Source organism: Megalobrama amblycephala, linkage group LG1, assembly GCF_018812025.1.
Source record: "Megalobrama amblycephala isolate DHTTF-2021 linkage group LG1, ASM1881202v1, whole genome shotgun sequence".
Taxonomy (NCBI): domain Eukaryota; kingdom Metazoa; phylum Chordata; class Actinopteri; order Cypriniformes; family Xenocyprididae; genus Megalobrama; species Megalobrama amblycephala.
Genome location: NC_063044.1, coordinates 1,053,559 through 1,073,241, shown reverse-complemented (window position 1 = coordinate 1,073,241; position 19,683 = coordinate 1,053,559). Strand labels below are relative to the sequence as shown.

The window sequence follows — 19,683 nt, the reverse complement described above, 5'->3', positions numbered from 1 at the left end:
GTTTATAATAGAGCCATTAGTCTGAGATTGATTCGTTAATCTGAGATCGTTTTTTTTTTTTTCTTTTTTCTTATGTCACGCTCTCTCACACGGTATCGCAAGAGTTTCTCCATGCGAGCGAACCGTGTGAACGTTATGAAGTGAGATCACGAGAGTTGACTCATACGAGTAAACGCCATCACTGAGAACCTCATTCATCATCTCGTGTTATCATTTTCCCTGTTTATTATCAGGTAATGGATCAGTTAAGTTAATATACTGTAATGCATTTAGAAAACGAGTATGAATGTTAAGAACGTGTATGTAATAGTAAAACTTTTACTCTTTTTTTTTTAAGTGTGTTCAGTATCACTAGAAAATCACTAGGTAAGTTTGATCAGGGTTAGAGCCAAACTCTGGAGTGCTTGCCCTTCAGGACCAGATTTGGAGAGCCCTGTAACACCTATATCATGTCTAAAATGATCACCACATAAATGATTATTTTTAATGTAAGCAATAAAGTCACATACTGTATTTGTATATGTTTCTGATTACAAGGATGAGACATCTAACAGTGAAAATGAGAACAGTTCCTCACGCTATAAGACTAAAACAGCACCACATCATACCACAGTAGGTTGCTGTAATTTCAGCTGTTCTGCTATATACTATATTTTAACTTGGGCTATCTGTTGACTACTTTTCCATGTTTCTCGTTACCAGGATGACACGTCTAGTGAAGATGAGAACAGTTCCCCATGCTATAAGACTGACACAGAATCAGTCATGTCATCAATACTTTGGTAATGAAATCCCAGCAAATTGTGATTCATGTGGTTCTGAACCTGGGGATAAGAGCTCTCTTATTAAATCTGGTGACATTTTCATGAAATTGTCCATAAGAAAACAAAAATGTCAGATTAGCCATTTACAGCAGCACTGAATTACAAATGGACCAGAGTAAAAAGCAACCCAGACAGTGTTCAAGACATATATGATGGTGAAATGTATAAGTCAGTAGGTCCCTTGAATGATCCGAACCAATTTATCCTTTCACTTACATGGAATGTTGATGGTGTCCCTATTTTTAAGTCCTCTCCTCTTCACATTTGGCCAATCCAAGTAGTAATTAATGAACTTTCCCCAGATATGAGAAGTAGGCATGTGCTCCTTTTTGCAGTCGTTTGTTGATGAGTGCATTCAGTTAGAGCAGGAAGGTCTAACAGTACAGCACACAGATGTATGTGTTTAATCTGGTCTGTGTATGTGACTCGGTGGCTCACTGCTCTGTCCAAAACACTAAGCAATTTAATGGTGAATATGGATGCAACTGGTGTTACGAGAAGGGAGTAGTAGCAGCTAAAGGAAATGGATTCACTAGGGTGTGTCGCAAACAAGAGATGTGAGACCACAGCCAACATTTTGATGATGTTAAAACAGCAGTCGAAACATGTGTTAAGGGAGTCAAAGGGCCATCCCCTTTAATGCTTTTAACATTTTTCAATATAATTCTGGGCTTTGCTTTCGACTATATGCATGGCATTTTACTGGGTGTCAGTCGGCAATTAACAACTTTATGGTTTGACTCAAAATATCATGGAGAGAGATGGTATTTGGGGAGAGAGATAATCACCATTGATAAACTACTACTTCAAATTAATACGCCAGTTAATATTACAAGACCTCCACGCTCTGTAAGGTTGCGGAAATATTGGAAGGCCTCAGAGTACAGGAATTTCCTTTTGTTTTACAGCCTTCCATGCTTGAGTGGCATTTTATCATGTGATTACCTAGAACACCTACTACTCCTTGTCCAAGCAACGTACTTACTATTAAAAGATGACATGAGTTCTCATGACATAGATGTAGCTGAATACCTGTTAAAAACTTTTGTGAGCCGGTTTGAGAGACTGTATGGCAAATGTCATGCTAGTTTTAATGTGCACATTTTACAGCATGCAGCACAGTCAGTACGAAACTGGGGTCCACTATGGTGCCAAAGTGCATTTATTTTTGAAAGCCACAATGGTAACTTGCAAAAGCTCTTCCATGGCACCCAGGCAGTTACAGAACAAATAGCCAATAGCTTTTCTCTTTTTCAAAGTATTCCCCGGCTTCTATCTACTGTTTACGATAAGAGTGTTAAAAAAACAAGCACAGATTTTGTTGACCGTATGCTACGTGGGTATAGACTTGCCACAAACTGTGTAAAAAAGACAAACATAATCTTTCTGGGCTTACCAACAGTAAGAATGCCAACACCTAGGGAGGCATTTCTGTTCAGAGAACAGGGAATTGATGTTCACCAATGTGCATTTTATTCAAGAGCTATAATTAATGGAAACAGGATTCATTCAAAGACAAGCACAACACTGTCAAGAAGGATCAACCGTGCAGTTGTGACAGAACAAGGCACAATGGCATTGGTGAGATCGTTTGTTGATGTGGGTTTTGATAAAGGTTTTGCCTTTATTGATCCAGTTATTACAGCCAAGTTCAACATGGTTAAAGATAGACAAACAGGAACTGCTTTCTCTGGGATAGTTAGGGAAAATTATATTTCAACTGATGTTAAATTAATCAACTGCAATGAGATTAGAACAACTTGTGTGTACTTAAAGGATGTGGAGCTTGTACAGAATTTACTTTGCATTCAACCCAACAAATGGGAAGTTGATTAATTACTATTCTATTTTTGTCAAGTATATATACACTTTAACATGATTATTTTGAACATTCTTAAACATCTACAGTTAATACATGTACAGTGATAAATAGCTCAGTTTTTATTTTATGTACACTGATCTCTGTTTTATATATGTACAATGAGATAAATAGCTATTTTAGTATATTTTATATATATTTTGGATTGTTTGTTTATCCCGATAGCATCTTGGAATTTTGGAAAATGTATTTGGGCCAGTTGAATAAATAAATATTTTATGTAATACCGTAACATGCTGTGTATATCATTATTTGAAAAATCCTTTGTAATGTAACAACATTTATTAATAATGTAATTAATGTAACAACTATTAATGAGGTTCATATCAGAAATACACATTAACATTCCAGCCAAACCATGAATTTTATATCCCACAGGTATCTTATAATTTCTGTAGGTTGTTTTGCATTCCTACAAGAAGTCAGTGGACAAACCTACAGGAATCCTGTAAGTACATAATAAATCCTGCAGGAGTGATACATTCCTGCAGGACTTAACAGTTATACAGGAACAACCCTACAGGACTGTCCTGTAGGATTTTTATTCAGTCCTACAGGACTCCTGCAGGATCCCTGCACATAGAACCGAAATCCTACAGGATTCCTGTAGGTTTTTTTGTAAGGGTATCTTCATCTCCAGAGGGCCTATTGCCCCCGAGAGACAACCAAACGTACCCCACTAGTCAAGCCACCATTCTTTCTCCTCTTTGTGTGCTCCTCCACAGGTTTAGATTTATACGTATATTGAATGCAGGAACCAGTACGGGGTGGGATCGAACCCGGGTCACACGGGCCGTTATCGCACAAGAGCACTCAATGAGGGCTGTTGCTTGTTCCACGACAGAATCAAACTTCTGTCACAGTCCCCAAAACTGAAGTTTTTAAGAGCCATTTTTAATACAAATGTACTCAGCAAATGTGTTTATTTTAACCGTGCAGTGGCGCCAGATACTCTTTAATCGGTAATGACAAATAATTCATTTATAACATTAACAAGATGACCCGTTGAATTCATTTTGGAAGCGACAACTGAATGTGTTTTTAGTAAAATGCCTGTATATAAGATAAATATTGACAAAGTTGTCATATATGTGAATCAACTTACTTTGTTGTGTATTTTCAATTTGAAAAATAACTTTTATATTGATGGATTAATTGCATTTTGAAAAAAAGTCATGGATTTATTGCATTTTGGGGGGAAAATAATAAATTTTTATAATAAACTTTAAAATCAAAATGTAGATTTGAATTTTTAATGTTTTTATAACCAAAAGATGCTATGTGAAAGTCTGAAACAGAAAATAGTGGTTTTCAACTTGCCACTTTCTTGGCAAAGAAAACACCTTTTTACTCAAATTAATCAAAATGGATTTATTGCGTTTTGGAACCAAACTCTTCATATGTAGAATATTAAGGGGAAAATGGTTTATTTATCCTTCTTTGTTGAATTTTACATAATAGCAAACATCATTCTGATCAGATGTCTATTTCATGTTGTGATGTGCTCATCTGCAATACTTATTGACAATTTTCCTGTCAGATGTTTAATAAACATTTAGTAAGCATCTGTAAGATGTATATGGTTTAGAATTTATGTAAATCAACTAGTATTCGGTTTTGAACACAGCCACTTATTTGCTCGCCTACTGCTTTTCCCCTAATATTTAGTAGAGAAGTAAGCGGTTTCGGATACAGCCGCTGACTTCTGTGAGTCTCACTTGTGGACTTTCTGCATGAGGGCGCCCCCCGGCTACAAGTGTGAATGAAACAGACAATACATTACATGTGTAAGCAGAGTTTATTGAATAATCTTAGTTGTGTATGTTCCAATGCTCAGACTTTGTCTGACCAGCACAAATCCAACAATTATTATTATACCACAAGCAATAGCAATGGAAAATTACTGCTTCACAACATTGCCCTGTGACCTTGAAATGGAGACACTCTTTTATATCCTATACTCATGAAGACAAATATCACTTGAAACCACAAAATCATGTGATTACACAACAATGGAAAAATAAAAAGTAAAATAATCTAATATAAATGACTAATCAATGATCGAATCAATAAAATGAGCATATAAATGGCTAAAATAGTCCTGAAATATGATTAAATGAAATAGTTAAATGATTACATGATAAATGTATCAAAATGAATGAATGAATAAATGAATATAAAAGTAAGTAAAACACAACACGAATGTATGGTTGCTCTGTTGAAGCAACACACACAGGTTGCTATAAGGGAATCTTTAGATCATTCAACAGAAAGTCATAATTCTGTTACAATTTCTAGGTTAGTAAGTGCTCCAAGTACAAAACTTTACAAAGTAATATTTTGGTATTAATTGTAACAAACACTGTAATCCTACTGACTACAGTCTTTACAACAGTAATCCCAGTTGGCTTCATCATCTATGTAGCACCACAGGTAACTATAGCCATGGTAGCCACAGGGGTGATAAAACTCGCAGGTCTTGTCATTCACAGCTGTGAAGCAGCCATCAGAAGTACAGCACATGTCTTGTTTGCCAGTAGATGTGTAGCACCACCTATATCCTGAACCGTATTTGTCACAGGCATAGTTTGAGTGGCAGTACTCCCCATTTTTAGCTTTACTTCCTGAAAGTGGAGGGCTGCAGTAGTCCCAGCTGTCGGCAAAATAACCATAACCAGTCCAGCACCAATAGTAGTCCTCACCGTATGTGTCACATGGGTGATCATGCCTGCATGAGTACCCTCCGACTGTTAAGTATGAGCGCTGGGAACTTCTGATAAACCTTTTTGTGCGAGATATGTTCTGCACATCTGTGGCCATTAGGTCCCCTTGGTTCACTGGCAGATTAATTAATTTGTCAAACATACCCTGAACCTCATTTAATTTATCATTTTCACCAAAACAATCACCAACAAAAATGTTAATTGACTGATGTGTCATTGACAGCTCACTATAGAGTTTGCTGAGCTCATCATTCAGGTCTGAGACTCTCATCAGGCTTATGCCACCTTCTGGCTTGTTTTCCCCTATATAGCCAAAGGAGAAAGACTTTGTGTCATCACTGTGGTGTTTATAACAGACAGCCATCCAGATGTGAGAGGGCACTGTCACCCTTTCGGGCTCTTCAGAGATTTCCCTTTGCGGTATCTGTAGATTTGCATCAGGTACTGTACCTGTGACAATGAAGGCTGTTGCAGAACCACCATCACTCTCAAGCCTGCTTTTTAAGAAACTTCTCAGCATGCTCTCCCAATTCTTCCAGTGGATACGGTTAAAGCCTGCATCTATAGGTGCAGCATTGGTCAGTGTGAACGTTGCCTTATGGCCTTCTTTGCAGTGGAAGGTGTTGGGGTTCAGGTGTCCACGATCATATCCGGTGTCTCTATAGTTGCTGCTTATGGCTTGATTTCTTTTCATCATGTTTCCATCAGAGTCCTTCTCCTGGACCATATAATCAGTTTGGGATTCAGGTTGGGAAATCTACAGAATAAATTTTATGTTAGATTGTTAGTTTGATGTTTTACCACTTTGATAAAAGACTTTTGTTTTTCTTTTCTTTCTAGCTTCTTTGTCTTTCAGTTGACATTTGTTTATTGCACATTTACTGTATAATCCCTATAAGGCCCACTGTTGTAATATTACAACATCAGTTTAAGCTCTACTAAAATATACCTGTACGTGTTTTTTTCTCTCTTTAAGACCACCGTTTACACAACTAATAAGTCCTATTGTTAAACCCTGCGATGCGGGGCTAAAGGCACACCTTAAGAAAAATTGTGGTTTTCACTACTCTCAAAGTATATGATTGCAGGAAAAATATATATGTTTTTATTGGACATTGATGGAGCAACATTTTTGTGTGAAAAAAAAAAAATCATAAAGTGGTTAATTTTAGTTAAAAATCTTATAAATGTATAAGGTGGTGAGGGGGCCTTTATTTACCCCACACACAGGGTAAAAGGCACACAGCATTCATACAAATAATTTAGCTAAAATAATGTTTTTAATAATGACTCAGTTAATACTTGTTCAAAAGAATCACTTTAGCAAAGTTTGTACTATTTTCTGTTTATTTTGATAAATAAAAGAATTGATATATTTTTGTTCAATAAATAAATTGTCATTAAAATAGGCCTATGTGATATATATTTTTATATAGAAAATATAAAAATAGATTTTAAAAATACAGAAATACAGAAACAAAATTATTTTAAAAAGTAAAGATTCTGAAAGCGTTGAAGATCCCATAATAGCCTATTTAATATAGATTTACAGTAGTAAAAATAAATTATATTTTATTATGAAATAATATATAATTTTTTTTAATGATTGTTTCATTATAAATGTGGGTATTATCTCTAAGATAGATACCCAATTTGATATAAGATATTTGCCTAACTGAATCTAACCATGTCACGTCAACAAATGGAAAAGTCAGTCAGCTATTCATTATCATGTTAATTATTGTGCTTTTTTCCCCAACAGCAGGGGTGCTCTTTACCCCAAATACCATACTTTTACACATTCTTCCATTATTGAAAAACTATTGCTTGAAAAACTATTGAATTACCTTGAACAAAACTGAAAATCATTAAGAAGACCTTTGTCTGAAAATACAAACATTCTCATTTGCTACTTTTAACAACATTTTAAAAAACATCAAATATTAGATCAAACTACCTCAGAATCAACTTTGCGTTGCTGCCTGAGATCACGTCAAGGATCAGACAAATTTGCACGTGCATTTTGAAAAACGGATGTTTAGGAAAGTTTTTGTGCCATCTAGTGGTTTAGAGAAAAATAAAATCAAAGGCGCCTTTAGCCCCTCAATCAGGGTATCTTCTGTTCATTCATGTTTTGATTTGATATTGAAATCAGAAAAATGAGAAAACCGCACCTTTTTTAGTTTTTCATTTTTAAAATGAAAACGAAAAAAGAAAAAACTGGCTTGATTTTTCTTTTTTCGTTCTGGGGTTGGAAACAAATAAGCAGTTTGAATATTGGATCTCTACATGTGGGCGGGAATGAAACGCCTCTTTCCGCTGATTGGTCAACCAGACGTCAAACCATGTCGTCATCAGTTGTTCATCGGTTCCGCTCAACAGAATAAAAGCCCCTCGCTCTACAGCTGTACGGATTCTTAATGCATTTATTTTACATTTAATCTCTTTCTCATCAAATAGCCAGACTAGTGAATGGCTTGACACAAATCGTTCTGATGTAGAGTCGGGGCTTAATGGACCCTTCGCTAAGCCCCGCCCTCCTTAGTTACTGTTGCTACACCTGTCGAGCTTTCGTTTCTGGCAAATCATTTACAGTATGTATGCACCGGTGTCAGACATTTTCAAGGAGATAATTGGTCATTTTTGGCGAACAGGTGAAATATCTGAGAGATCAAGACAAAAGGGACTGCAGTATGCATTCAAGGGATATATCCACGAGATAATATGCAACCGATTAGAAAATAATTTAATCAAAATTGAAGCTAAAGCTCCCAGCGCAAGCAGCAGCCACCTCATACGCTGACCATTCAAATGGGAAACACACAATTTATTGAGGAAAAACTTTGTTCATCCACAGCAGGTTAAGTGAAATTTGTGAAAATAACCTAATAATTATAAATCAAACAGCTTATCCATAAGTCTTGTGGAATAAACACAAGACGTTAGCCTGACCACTTTGCAATGATAACATTCTCCCGCTTATATTTTTTAGCACGCCAGGCTAACGTAATTCTGTCTTGCCTTTAATCATTTTATTTCACGTTCAAATATATGCATTATGATCAAAGAACTGTCATTATTTCCAAGCAATGATGTGCTGAGTTAGTTAGCTAGTAGATAGTTAGCTGATGAAAACCGACCCATCAGATTGTCCTACCCGGGCTTACTGCATATGCATACATCAATATTACATCATTGTTGTCATGATAACACAAAATTACTGTATATGCGGGAAGGGAAAAAAAATTCCACCACCCCGTCCAAATTTTTAGGATACCGGGTATCAGGTTAACACAATCCATACGCACAACGCTTCGGCATGTTCCCTCGCTCGAAAGCTTGACAGACCTCCCGCGCCTAGTAACGGTTGCTAAACCACGATTGGCTTGTGGCGGTTTTCGGGTGTGGCTTAGCGAAGGGTCAATTCTGTGTAGACATTAATTCATCACGAGAAATATTAGTTTATCTCATAAATATTGATTTACTTTGCAGCTGCACACAACTACCCCCAGCCAACAACTTTGATACATTGAGTGTAAAAATGTCTTTTGTTTTAGACAACATGGGATGGATTTGAAATGATAGATAGGCTATGAAAAAAATATATATATTTGTGTATTTTACAGTTACAGCATATCTATTAGGCCTATTCTATTTTGAGGTTTTTTTTCATAGAGAAGTGTAGGACATGTCAAATGTCAAATATTCAGTTATCCTTGTGTATCATATATGTATATAACATGCTATTTTTTTCCTTTTCTTAATGTTATAACTTTTGTTTAAGGCAATATTCTGAGTTTATTTCATTAATATTGAGTATTAATGAATGTCACACAAACCGGTGTTTTATTTTCTCTGCCGACTAAACTTCCAATGCATATCAGAACCGTTGTCTGACTGTCTCCTAGCATACAGAGCACTGTTTCATTCCTGAATGAATCAGAGTCTTTGAACAAATCAGTTGACTGAATGATTCAATGGCCTAAAAGATTATAGAGATCCAAGTGATATATTCTTGAATGAATCAGCGTTTTGAACTAATTGCTTAAAGGGTTAGTTCACCCAAAAATGAAAATTCTGTCATTTATTATTCACCCTCATGTCGTTTCACACCCGTAAGATCTTTGTTCATCTTCAGAACACAAATTAAGATATTTTAGTTGAAATCCGATGGCTCCGTGAGGCCTCCATAGGGAGCAATGTCACTTCCTCTGTCAAGATCCATAAAGGTACTAAAAACATATTTAAATCAGTTCATGTGAGTACAGTGGTTCAATATTAATATTATAAAGCGACGAGAATATTTTTGGAGCACCAAAAAAACAAAATAACGACTTATTTAGTGATGACCGATTTCAAAACACTGCTTCAGGAAGATTCGGAGCATAAATGAATCAGTGTATCGAATCATGAATCGGATCGCGGGTCAAACCGCCAAGCTGCTGAAATCACGTGACTTTGGCGCTCCGAACTGCAGATTCGACACACAGATTCACAATGCTGCGATGCTTTCTGAAGCATTGTTTTGAAATCGGCCATCACTAAATAAGTCGTTATTTTGTTATTTTTGCCGCACCAAAAGTATTCTCGTCGCTTTATAATATTAATATTGAGCCACTGTACTCACATGAACTGATTTAAATATGTTTTTAGTACCTTTATGGATCTTGAGAGATAATTTGTATCTTAATTTGTGTTCTGAAGATTAACGAAGGTGTCATGGGTGTGAAACCACATGAGGGTAAGTAATAAATGACAGAATTTTCATTTTTGGGTGAACTAACCCTATAAATAAATGACTCAATCATTAACACAATGACTTGCTGACACCTACTGGCGACATTAATTTCATAATCCAATTATCGTTTCATTTTGTCATTTAAAATTTTCTGTATTCAAAATGATGTTTAAAACATTAATCGCATTACATTATGAAATTGTAATTCCTACACATATACTGCCCTCTCTGAGCAATCTAACAACTCATAAATCTAAAAGCAACTTCAGGTGCTGCTTCTTTGACACCTCTGCAAGCCTTTGGTTGATACTGATTTAATTGGTAACAACCTATAGCGTCATATTATTCTAATTTAATTGACTAAATGTAAGGACTTAACATAAAAGAAAGCATACATATTTAATAAGATTAGGAAAAAAATCCCCAAATCCCCTGAAAATCAATTAATCAATTAAATCAATTACAGTTCATTTCTGACACAGACAGATGACAATAAATAGGCTATAAAAATACTCTTTATCTCATTATTGTTAGTGTTATTTCAGGGTTTTGATATATAGCCTAATATATCAATAGATATCTTCTTAAGAGAGCACTATAATGGTTATTTTTTAACACTGTTTTAACATTTTTCCCTTTATTTATTTATTTATTTTACTTTTTTTTTAAATGTGTGATAGCCTATTTTAAATTGGCATAAACGAGTTCACCTCCGTCATCAAATCATCCAATTCGCATTTTAAGTCCATCTCTCTATAGCACCGCTTTGATGAACTAATAACATGTAATATATTTTCATATCTGTCATATTTCAAATTCATCCCAGATCCCAAAACTCAGGGTGTTGTCTAAAACAAAAGTTATGACTGCTGCATATTTACATCGGCTACTCATTTGCACTTTTTAATTCAATGTGTGCCTATACATTTGCTGCCCAATGCATCAAGCAGCTTCGCTAGATTTTTATAGTTGGTCACTTCAATAAAACAGGCATTGTGCTAAAGTTGTAGAATGGGGGTAATTGTGTGCAGCTGCAAAGAGATAAAATGTAGAATAAACGCGTTAAGAATCAGTACAGCTGTAGAGCGAGGGACTTTTATTCTGTTGAGCTGAACCGATGAACAACTGATGACGACATGGTTTGACGTCTCGTTGACCAATCAGCGGAAAGAGGCGTTTCATTCCCGCCCACATGTAGAGATCGAATATTCAAACTGCTTATTCGTTTCCAACCCCAGAATGAAAAAAGAAAAATTAAGCCAATTTTTTGTTTTTTCGATTTCATTTTAAAAATGAAAAACAAAAAAAAAGTGTGATTTTCGGTCAGTGTATCTTTTGGTCATTCGGTTTTTGATTTAATAATGAAATCGAAAAATGAAAAAAGGCATCTTTTTCGTTTTTCATTTTTTTTTCAAACAAAACGAAAAACAAGAATTCAGCTTGATTTTTTGTTTTTAGTTCAGGGGTAGAAAATGAATAAACAACTTGAATATTTGATCTCAACATGTGGGCGGGAATGAAACGCCCCTTTCCGCTGATTGGTCAAGCAAACTTTAAACTGTGCCGTCATCAGTTGTTCCGCAGTTCAGAGCAGCAGAATAATAGTCCTTCGCTGCGATGAATTTAATGCGTTTATTGCAACTACATTTAATCTCTTTTAAATTTACATTTAATCTTAATCTCTATCTCTTTCTCATCAAACAGCCAGACTAACGAATAAACTTGAGACACAAATCGAGGCAGGGCCTGTACTGCCCTACAAAGCAAAAAGGCAGTAACTGCATTTTTGGTCAAAAATGAGTTATTGTCATTTTCATGACATTCAAGGCATCCTTTGTTATGTGACAAAACATCTTATCTGAAATGTGTGTCGTTTTGGAGAAAAATGGTAGTTGTTTGTACAGTAATTGCAAAAAGCCCTAGTGAAACAAAGCATGAGTACAGTAACATCCATTACTGTATTCTTGTTATGTTTTACCTAACAAAAAATAACCGTGTTGCTGAGCAGTGAAGTTACTGTTTCCATGGTGAACACACACAGCTGATTTCGCGGCATCCTCGCGAGTCGCGGGACGGTTTTTACATTTGCGATTTCACCCTTCTAACTTCACACAAATTTTGTTTGAGATGGCACAAAGCCGAGGAAAGAAGATGGTCGAACTGGCGTTGAAAAGAAAATACCCGGAGAATGGTAAGTAACAGTGACAGATTAAACATTAAGAGGCTAGGCTATCACAATATAAGCACTTGTCAGCTTCCAGGGCGGGACTTCCTCTCAGAGGTCCATTCAGATAGCATTATGCTAATTAACAGGCGATGTTTTAAATAGCTTTGCTTACCTGCGTTGTTGTCCAGCAGGAGAATATAACTGTCCATAAACACAGCTATCAGTGTAACGTGACAGGTGTTCAACTTAAAACACACTCTCTTCACAGCCGCTGTTTGAAGACTATGTCCGCTGTTTAGAGCAGTTAGCGAGTTGTGAGCAAAACTGACATCTTTCTCTTTAGTAAGCATCCATGCTTTCAACAAAAAACAAACTTCCGCAGGTATTTACGCCCCCTCCCTCTCCCCCTTAGCTCTCAGACTCAAACACATTGGTTCCTGTTCCTAAGCATTTATTTATTGCACGGCTTCTTCTTCTGAATATAAAATTATATGTTTAATTTGGATTCCCCTAAATTATATTAAAATGTTGTCCCTCTGCATGACTGCAAGCTTCTATGTTTTATCCTATTATTGTAGGCCTAATGTAAATATGAAGCCAGGTTGCATTTTTGTGTGTTGGCTTTATTTCGTTCTTCATTTTCATTGAGGGTGCAAAATTATTAATTTATTATTGTGTTAGCCTAATTCATGCATTATTTTGTCATATATATATATATATATATATATATATATATATATATATATATATATATATATATATATATATCTGTAATCTATATACAATCTATTATTAAATGTATGTTTACTAATTTGAAATATCTGTCCCATGTATTCATTTCATTCAGTACTTTGTGTTTATAAACCTACTGAAACAGATACTGCACCGTATAAAATCAACTTGTTTATCTTATTTGTCATCCTAATGAATTGGAGTTTAACTTGCCTATATTGCTCCAAAGAAAAGTTGTTTTGGAGTGCTTTAACATTAATGTGATTTGTAGGTATAGCAAATACTACATTACAGATACAGAAACACCCCCAGACACACATTAATCTAATACTCACAAATAATAATGTGGTCCTAAAATAAATGGTCCCCATTTGGACCTTGATACAGCTTAGCAATGTGAGACTTTAAGCAGCCGTTTCAGCACCAGAACAGCTTCCGGGTGGAAAATATTGACCTAAAATGGTCAAATTAGTTTGGGTTTGGTATATCCATGTTCAGGAAAACAAATGGTTCCAATTATTTCAAATACAGTGTATCTAAGACACCCATAGCCCAAGTTGTGGCAAAATAGTTTTTGGAGAATCTGTAGTTACTGCCTTTTTTCTTGGTATGGTGTCACGTTTTTGGTAAGTAATACAAAGCAATAATACAGTAACTGCAAAATAGGGGTAAAATATCAAATTAAATATGAGGATTGATACAGTATGTACAAAGAATAAGTTAATATAAAGTAACATAACAGCAACATGTCCAATAATCTACCTACAACTACTTAGGCTGGATGACAGGATAACTTTTAAGTCATTTTTCTCAGTTCTGCACTCTGCGTAGTTACTGCCTTTTTGCTTTGTAGGGCAGTGTAGAGGCTTTCTTCTGTGTGTCCATAAATGCGGCAACGCGTGTTTAGCTCAGAAAATATTATAATCATTATAATAGTTTATCACAGAAATAACAATTTACTTAGCACCTGCACTCACAACTACCTAATAGCCAATACCCAACACCTTTGGCACACTGCCTGTTTTATTATTGCTGACCACCTAACTCTGTGGCAATGCTGCATGACTCACGGCACAGCACAGAGATATAGTGAAGCCCAGACCAGTTTCAATTTAAGTCATCATACACAGAATTCATAACTTTTGTTTTAGGCAATACGCTGAGATTATTTAATTAATATTAAGTATTGGCCGGCTAACTGATGGCATACAGAAAGGTTATTTTCTCTGCCAAATAAACTTCCAAAGCAAATAAAGTCAAAGAAAAGTTGTGCGACTGACTCGCAGTATGCACACAGAGTTTCACTTTCATTCCTGAATGAATAAGAGTCTTTGAACAACCCATTAATATAGACGATGATTCAGTGACCAATTAATATAGACAGCCACTTGATTTTATTCCCGAATGTATCAGCGTTATGAACGAATCGACAAATGAATAAATGACTCCTAGTGGCGATATTACTTTCATAATCCAAGTATCATTTCATTTTGTCATTTCATATTTCTGAATAAAATTGTTGTTTAAAATAATAATCTCATTATATTATACTGTTGTAATTAATGTAAATGTATTTACTGTAAGTAGCTACATCTGAAAGTATCATGCAGTTGAATTGGTAACATCCTACAGTTGTTACGGTACACAGGAGGCAGACACAGATGTAACAGGTAATGGTTGTTTTATTGACCACAGTAGAGCAGAGGATAACACACAGGTGAGTGAACTGGTTGTAGATAATGTTGAACAGGTAGATTGAGGAATAGTTACTGTCCTTTCTGTTGCAGGTAGAGATACGTTGGAGCTTGGAGATCGCTGGAGAACTTTGGAGCTGGCTAAAACACACCCACACAGCAGACGAGGCACACAGAGGGAAGGAGACACGCTGGAGACAGGTGAGTATACGAAGAGGAGTCCTTGAGGTAAGCATAACAGGAAGTATATGCGAACGAGACCGGACATAGAGTGCTGTGTGAGTGTGTGCTTTATAGTGCTGCTGATGAGTGGAGTGATGAGGTGCAGGTGGCGGTGATCAGTACTCTGGAGATAGCGTGCATTGTGATTGGGTGATGTTGGAACCTGACGTGTCTGTGACAACAGTGTCGTATTATTCTAATTTATTTGACTACATTTAAGAATTTAACATTAGAGATAGCATAAATATTTAATAAGATTAGGAATGAAATTATATATAAAGGTAAAAAAAAAAATAGCCCTGAAAATCATTTGTCCCATATAAGTTAATTTCTGACACTGGTAGATTGCATTAAATATGAAAACCTTTCATCTCTGGTTTATTGTACAAAGTCTTATTTCAGGGTTTTATTCATATAACTCAAACAAGTTCACCGTAAAATCGTTATGTCAAATTCATATTTCACTAAAGTCAATCACTGAAACATTAGATAATGGCATTATGATATCCATCTCTTGACTGCATACAAATCATAATAGAACTATAATAGATGTGCTGTGAACATTAACTACGATGGTGGTCAGCAATAATAAAACAGGCAGTGTGTCAAAGGTGTTGGCTGTTAGGTAGTTGTGAGTGCAGGTGCGAAGTAAATTATTACTAAATTATTATAATAATATTTCTGAGATAAACACGCCAAATTTATAGACACACAGAAGAAAGCCTCTACAGGCCCTGCCTCGATTTGTGTCTCAAGTTTATTCGTTAGTCTGGCTGTTTGATGAGAAAGAGATAGAAATTAAGATTAAATGTAAATTTAAAAGAGATTAAATGTAGTTGCAATAAACGCATTAAATTCATCGCAGCGAAGGACTATTTTTTTGCTGCTCTGAACTGCGGCAGAACTGATGACGACACATCATATGTTTAATGTTTGGTTGACCAATCAGCGGAAAGGGGCGTTTCATTCCCGCCCACATGTTGAGATCAAATATTCAAGTTGTTTATTCATTTTCTACCCCTGAACGAAAAATGAAAAATCAAGCCGAATTCTTGTTTTTCGTTTTGTTTGAAAAAAAATTAAAAACGAAAAAGGTGCCATTTTTCATTTTCCGATTCCATTATTAAATCAAAAAACGAATGACCAAAAGATACACGGACCCTCGTTGTACCCTACCACAATACCAAACTTTTCATTCATTTGATCAGGTTTTGTAAATACAATCTGATCATATATTATAATAAAAAATGTTTTTATAAAAATATGATTTGTCTCATTTCATTATTGTGTGATTATTAGTGTATAGATATATATGCTATTGTTATTGGGCTACATAAGCAGTACACCCTGCAAATTATCTCTTAGATGTTCTCTACATTTGTTCAGACAGTGAGTAAAATCACAGAAATTCTTCTGCCCCACAGGCTCAACATTGCAATATTACAACTGTCCATAAAAACCTAATAAAAAGTAAAAAATGTGAAAACCCATTTATTTCATCTTTAGAGGCCTCCTACAACAACATACAAAAATTGTTTGAATAGTACAGTTTATATATATATATATATATATATATATATATATTTGGGTCTTTCAGGTTGTTCCATGAAGTACCACCCATCAAACAAAACAGTATGAAGAGACCAATAATTCAATTAACTGCACTGTTCCCTATGGAATGCATTCTAAACTGCTTATGAAAATCTTATGTTAGACAGTGAGAGAAGCACATGATTACCTGTGGCTCGACGTGCCAGTTTTCTGTCCTTCCAGCAGCGCTTGAGCATTCAGGGTCCAATGTGTAGGCGCTGTAGAGGGGGATTCTGTGTACAACTGAGTACAGTGAAACATAATAAGAACCTCCAAGTTCCAGCTTCTGACAGATTTTCTTGGCAGCCGGATCCATTCCTTCTGGTTCAGTGTTTTTGTAGAAAAACTCACTACACTCATTAAAGCTGGTGACCACTTTTGCTTGAGCACTGAATGCTCCCAGCACAACACAGGTGAGCAGAGCCGGAACAAACATGGTTTGATGTTGGTCTTGTGTTATAGATCAGACACCAGAAGCACAGCTGCTTTAAATACACAGCCAGAGTCAGAGATGTTGATGTGGGTGTGACTGAAATTAAGAAATGAGGACTATGATGGAACCTTCTCTTCATCATTCTTAGGGGTCTAATTTTAGAGCATGTACTGAAAATTTGATTTCATATAAAACATTTGGAGAACTTTCAAATGCTGATCTGTCAAATAAATACAGTGTTTGCGATTTATACTTCAGTTTTCTGATACATTTAGTTTCACTTCTGTATCTGTAGCGAGAAGCAGGTGTTTTTTGAAAGTCAGCATCTGTGTTTTTTTGTTGCTTCCTTAGTGAAAAATAAATATACTAAAATCTATTTGAAATACATTTATTTTATGCTAAGGGTACTACAACTGCATTTACATTTGCATGTACTTAATATAAATACCCTGCAATTGTACTTTTATACTAGATTGTTATACTTAAAGTCTGCTAAACTGGAACAAGTATTTTTGTCTTGAGGTCCAACTAAATATATACTTCAGTATATTTGATTATGCTAAAGTGGAACTATTGCAAGTATACTTTAGTACAAGTATATATATATCTTGCATTCAAATTATACAGTGATCATACTATCCCTACTAATAGTGATATTAAACACATTTTAGGCTTAATATTAAGAAATATGCATTGTGCAATAAAGAAGAACTGCAAATAAAGTTTAATTAAAATATTTATGTCAGTATGTCTGTAAATACTCAATATTTGAAGCGGATCAAAATCAAAGTTGTCCTAAAACCATCTTCTAAGGACAACGTTGATGAACTTTTTTGATCCACTTCAAATGCTGACTATTAATGGGTTTTTAGTTTGTGTGAAATAAATGTAGGCCTATTTTAAATAGATTTTGGTAGGGTTTTTTCACTAGGGCAGACTCTGCATCTATTGCCTCTGACATGTTTTCTCACTGTCACGTACTTAACTTGGAAACTCTTAAGGAAATCCAGAGTTAACTAAACTCATAATTATGTGTGCTGATGTTCATGTGCATTTTATCGCATAAATACATTCTTTCTGACATGACTTGAAAACACTGTAACTACTGAAGCTAAATCTTGACCCCCATTGGCCTGCTCCAACGTCCTACTATTGGTTGAACCAGAAGTTGACACATATAGACTGCAAAGCGAATGCCATCACACTCACCAACAATCGGTTTAGCTGTACTTTTGCTAAACAACCAAACTCGCTGGAGTGCACACTATTGGGAATCTGTGTTGCAGATTTTGTCACATTTGTCAGAAGGAAACTTTATAGTCTAGAAAGTCATTGTAGCAAAAGACACAAGTCTCACCATGTATCTCAAATCCAAGAATGATCAAATTATTTTTAGATGATGCTATAGAATTTTTTAGATAAGACTTTCTTTTTGTGCAAACCACAGAAAACATGAGGTATGAACTGAAACATCTAGTTTGTTTCTGCTAATTTGCTGTAAAGGCAGAATTTTCAAACCCAACTTTTGCCTACAGCTCAGACGTAACCATGAGAAATTTGCAAATAAAATGATTTCATTTGTTACATTTTTACTTCAGTAATTTATTTTTGTTGAATACTATGTTGACCTGTTATGATTAAATGTCCAATTCAATAAACAGTATTTGAGTTTTACTTGTTTAGTATAAAAAAAAATAGTATTGGCCTATAGATAGAAGTTTACAGGAAATGTGTTTTGAGTCGCAAAAAATAATAAAGTTTTATAATTATGACCTTTACTTTTTTTTAATAATTTGCTCAAACTTTGAATATCAGGTAGGCTATTGTTAATTCAATAGCACTTTTCACAATTTTGCATGGTTGCAAACAGATATACATACATATAGAAAGTAGTTACATAGTTACAGTAGTTACACCATTTCAGTTTGAAATGGTGAAAGAAATTCACGTACCTGATCAGAAGTTTTATTACATTTGTGTATTCCTAATGCACTTCAATGCACCTACTGTAATTCACTTTTCCCATTAATGCTACTTTAATGGCCCTTATTTGCACTTCGAAATATGGACTGCAGCCCTTTGGCCTGTCAAAATATTATGAATTATTAAATTAATAATTAAACTAATACTAAGCAAAAAAAAAAAAAAAAAAAAAAAAAAACAACGCAGAAATTTAAAATGTCAAATAAATCCAGAAACGTTTACTGCATGAAAAGTAAATCATTTTAATTTATGCGTCACATTTAAATATGCAGTGTAATGTGAGATCGCCAAATCATTTAATTGTGTTTTTTTCAGGAGCAGTTGTGGTGCATTGAGAGTTGAAGAGCGCAGAGACAATCGGTAGAGGAATGTTGCAGATACAGGTGCTGGTCATATAATTAGAATATCATCAAAAAGTTGATTTATTTCACTAATTCCATTCAAAAAGTGAAATATTACTTAAGACCAATACAAAGAAAGGATTTTTAGAAATCTTGGCCAACTGAAAAGTATGAACATGAAAAGTATGAGCATGTACAGCACTCAATACTTAGTCGGGGCTCCTTTTGCCTGAATTACTGCAGCAATGTGGCGTGGCATGGAGTCGATCAGTCTGTGGCACTGCTCAGGTGTTATGCCTGTTATTATTTTTTTTTTAATTTAAAAAAAAATCTGTTTTATGTGTAGCGTTATTGGAT

General features: G+C 35.2%; 2 protein-coding genes across 2 annotated transcripts; one reads left to right on the top strand and one right to left on the bottom strand.

Moving 5' to 3' along the window:
- Window positions 1–216: 216 nt before the first annotated feature.
- LOC125245026 lies at window positions 217–3,143 on the top strand. The gene is made up of 2 exons (XM_048155487.1): window positions 217–612; window positions 703–3,143. Exon 2 carries the CDS (start codon window positions 1,464–1,466, stop codon window positions 2,658–2,660), a length of 1,197 nt encoding a protein of 398 aa, XP_048011444.1. The 5' UTR covers window positions 217–612; window positions 703–1,463; the 3' UTR covers window positions 2,661–3,143.
- A 1,339-nt stretch (window positions 3,144–4,482) lies between these two features.
- On the bottom strand, window positions 4,483–17,081 carry LOC125244956. Its single transcript, XM_048155383.1, has 2 exons — window positions 16,718–17,081; window positions 4,483–6,183 (listed from the first exon to the last, which is right to left on the bottom strand). Exons 1-2 carry the CDS (start codon window positions 17,003–17,005, stop codon window positions 5,074–5,076), a joined length of 1,398 nt encoding a protein of 465 aa, XP_048011340.1. The 5' UTR covers window positions 17,006–17,081; the 3' UTR covers window positions 4,483–5,073.
- Window positions 17,082–19,683: the final 2,602 nt, after the last annotated feature.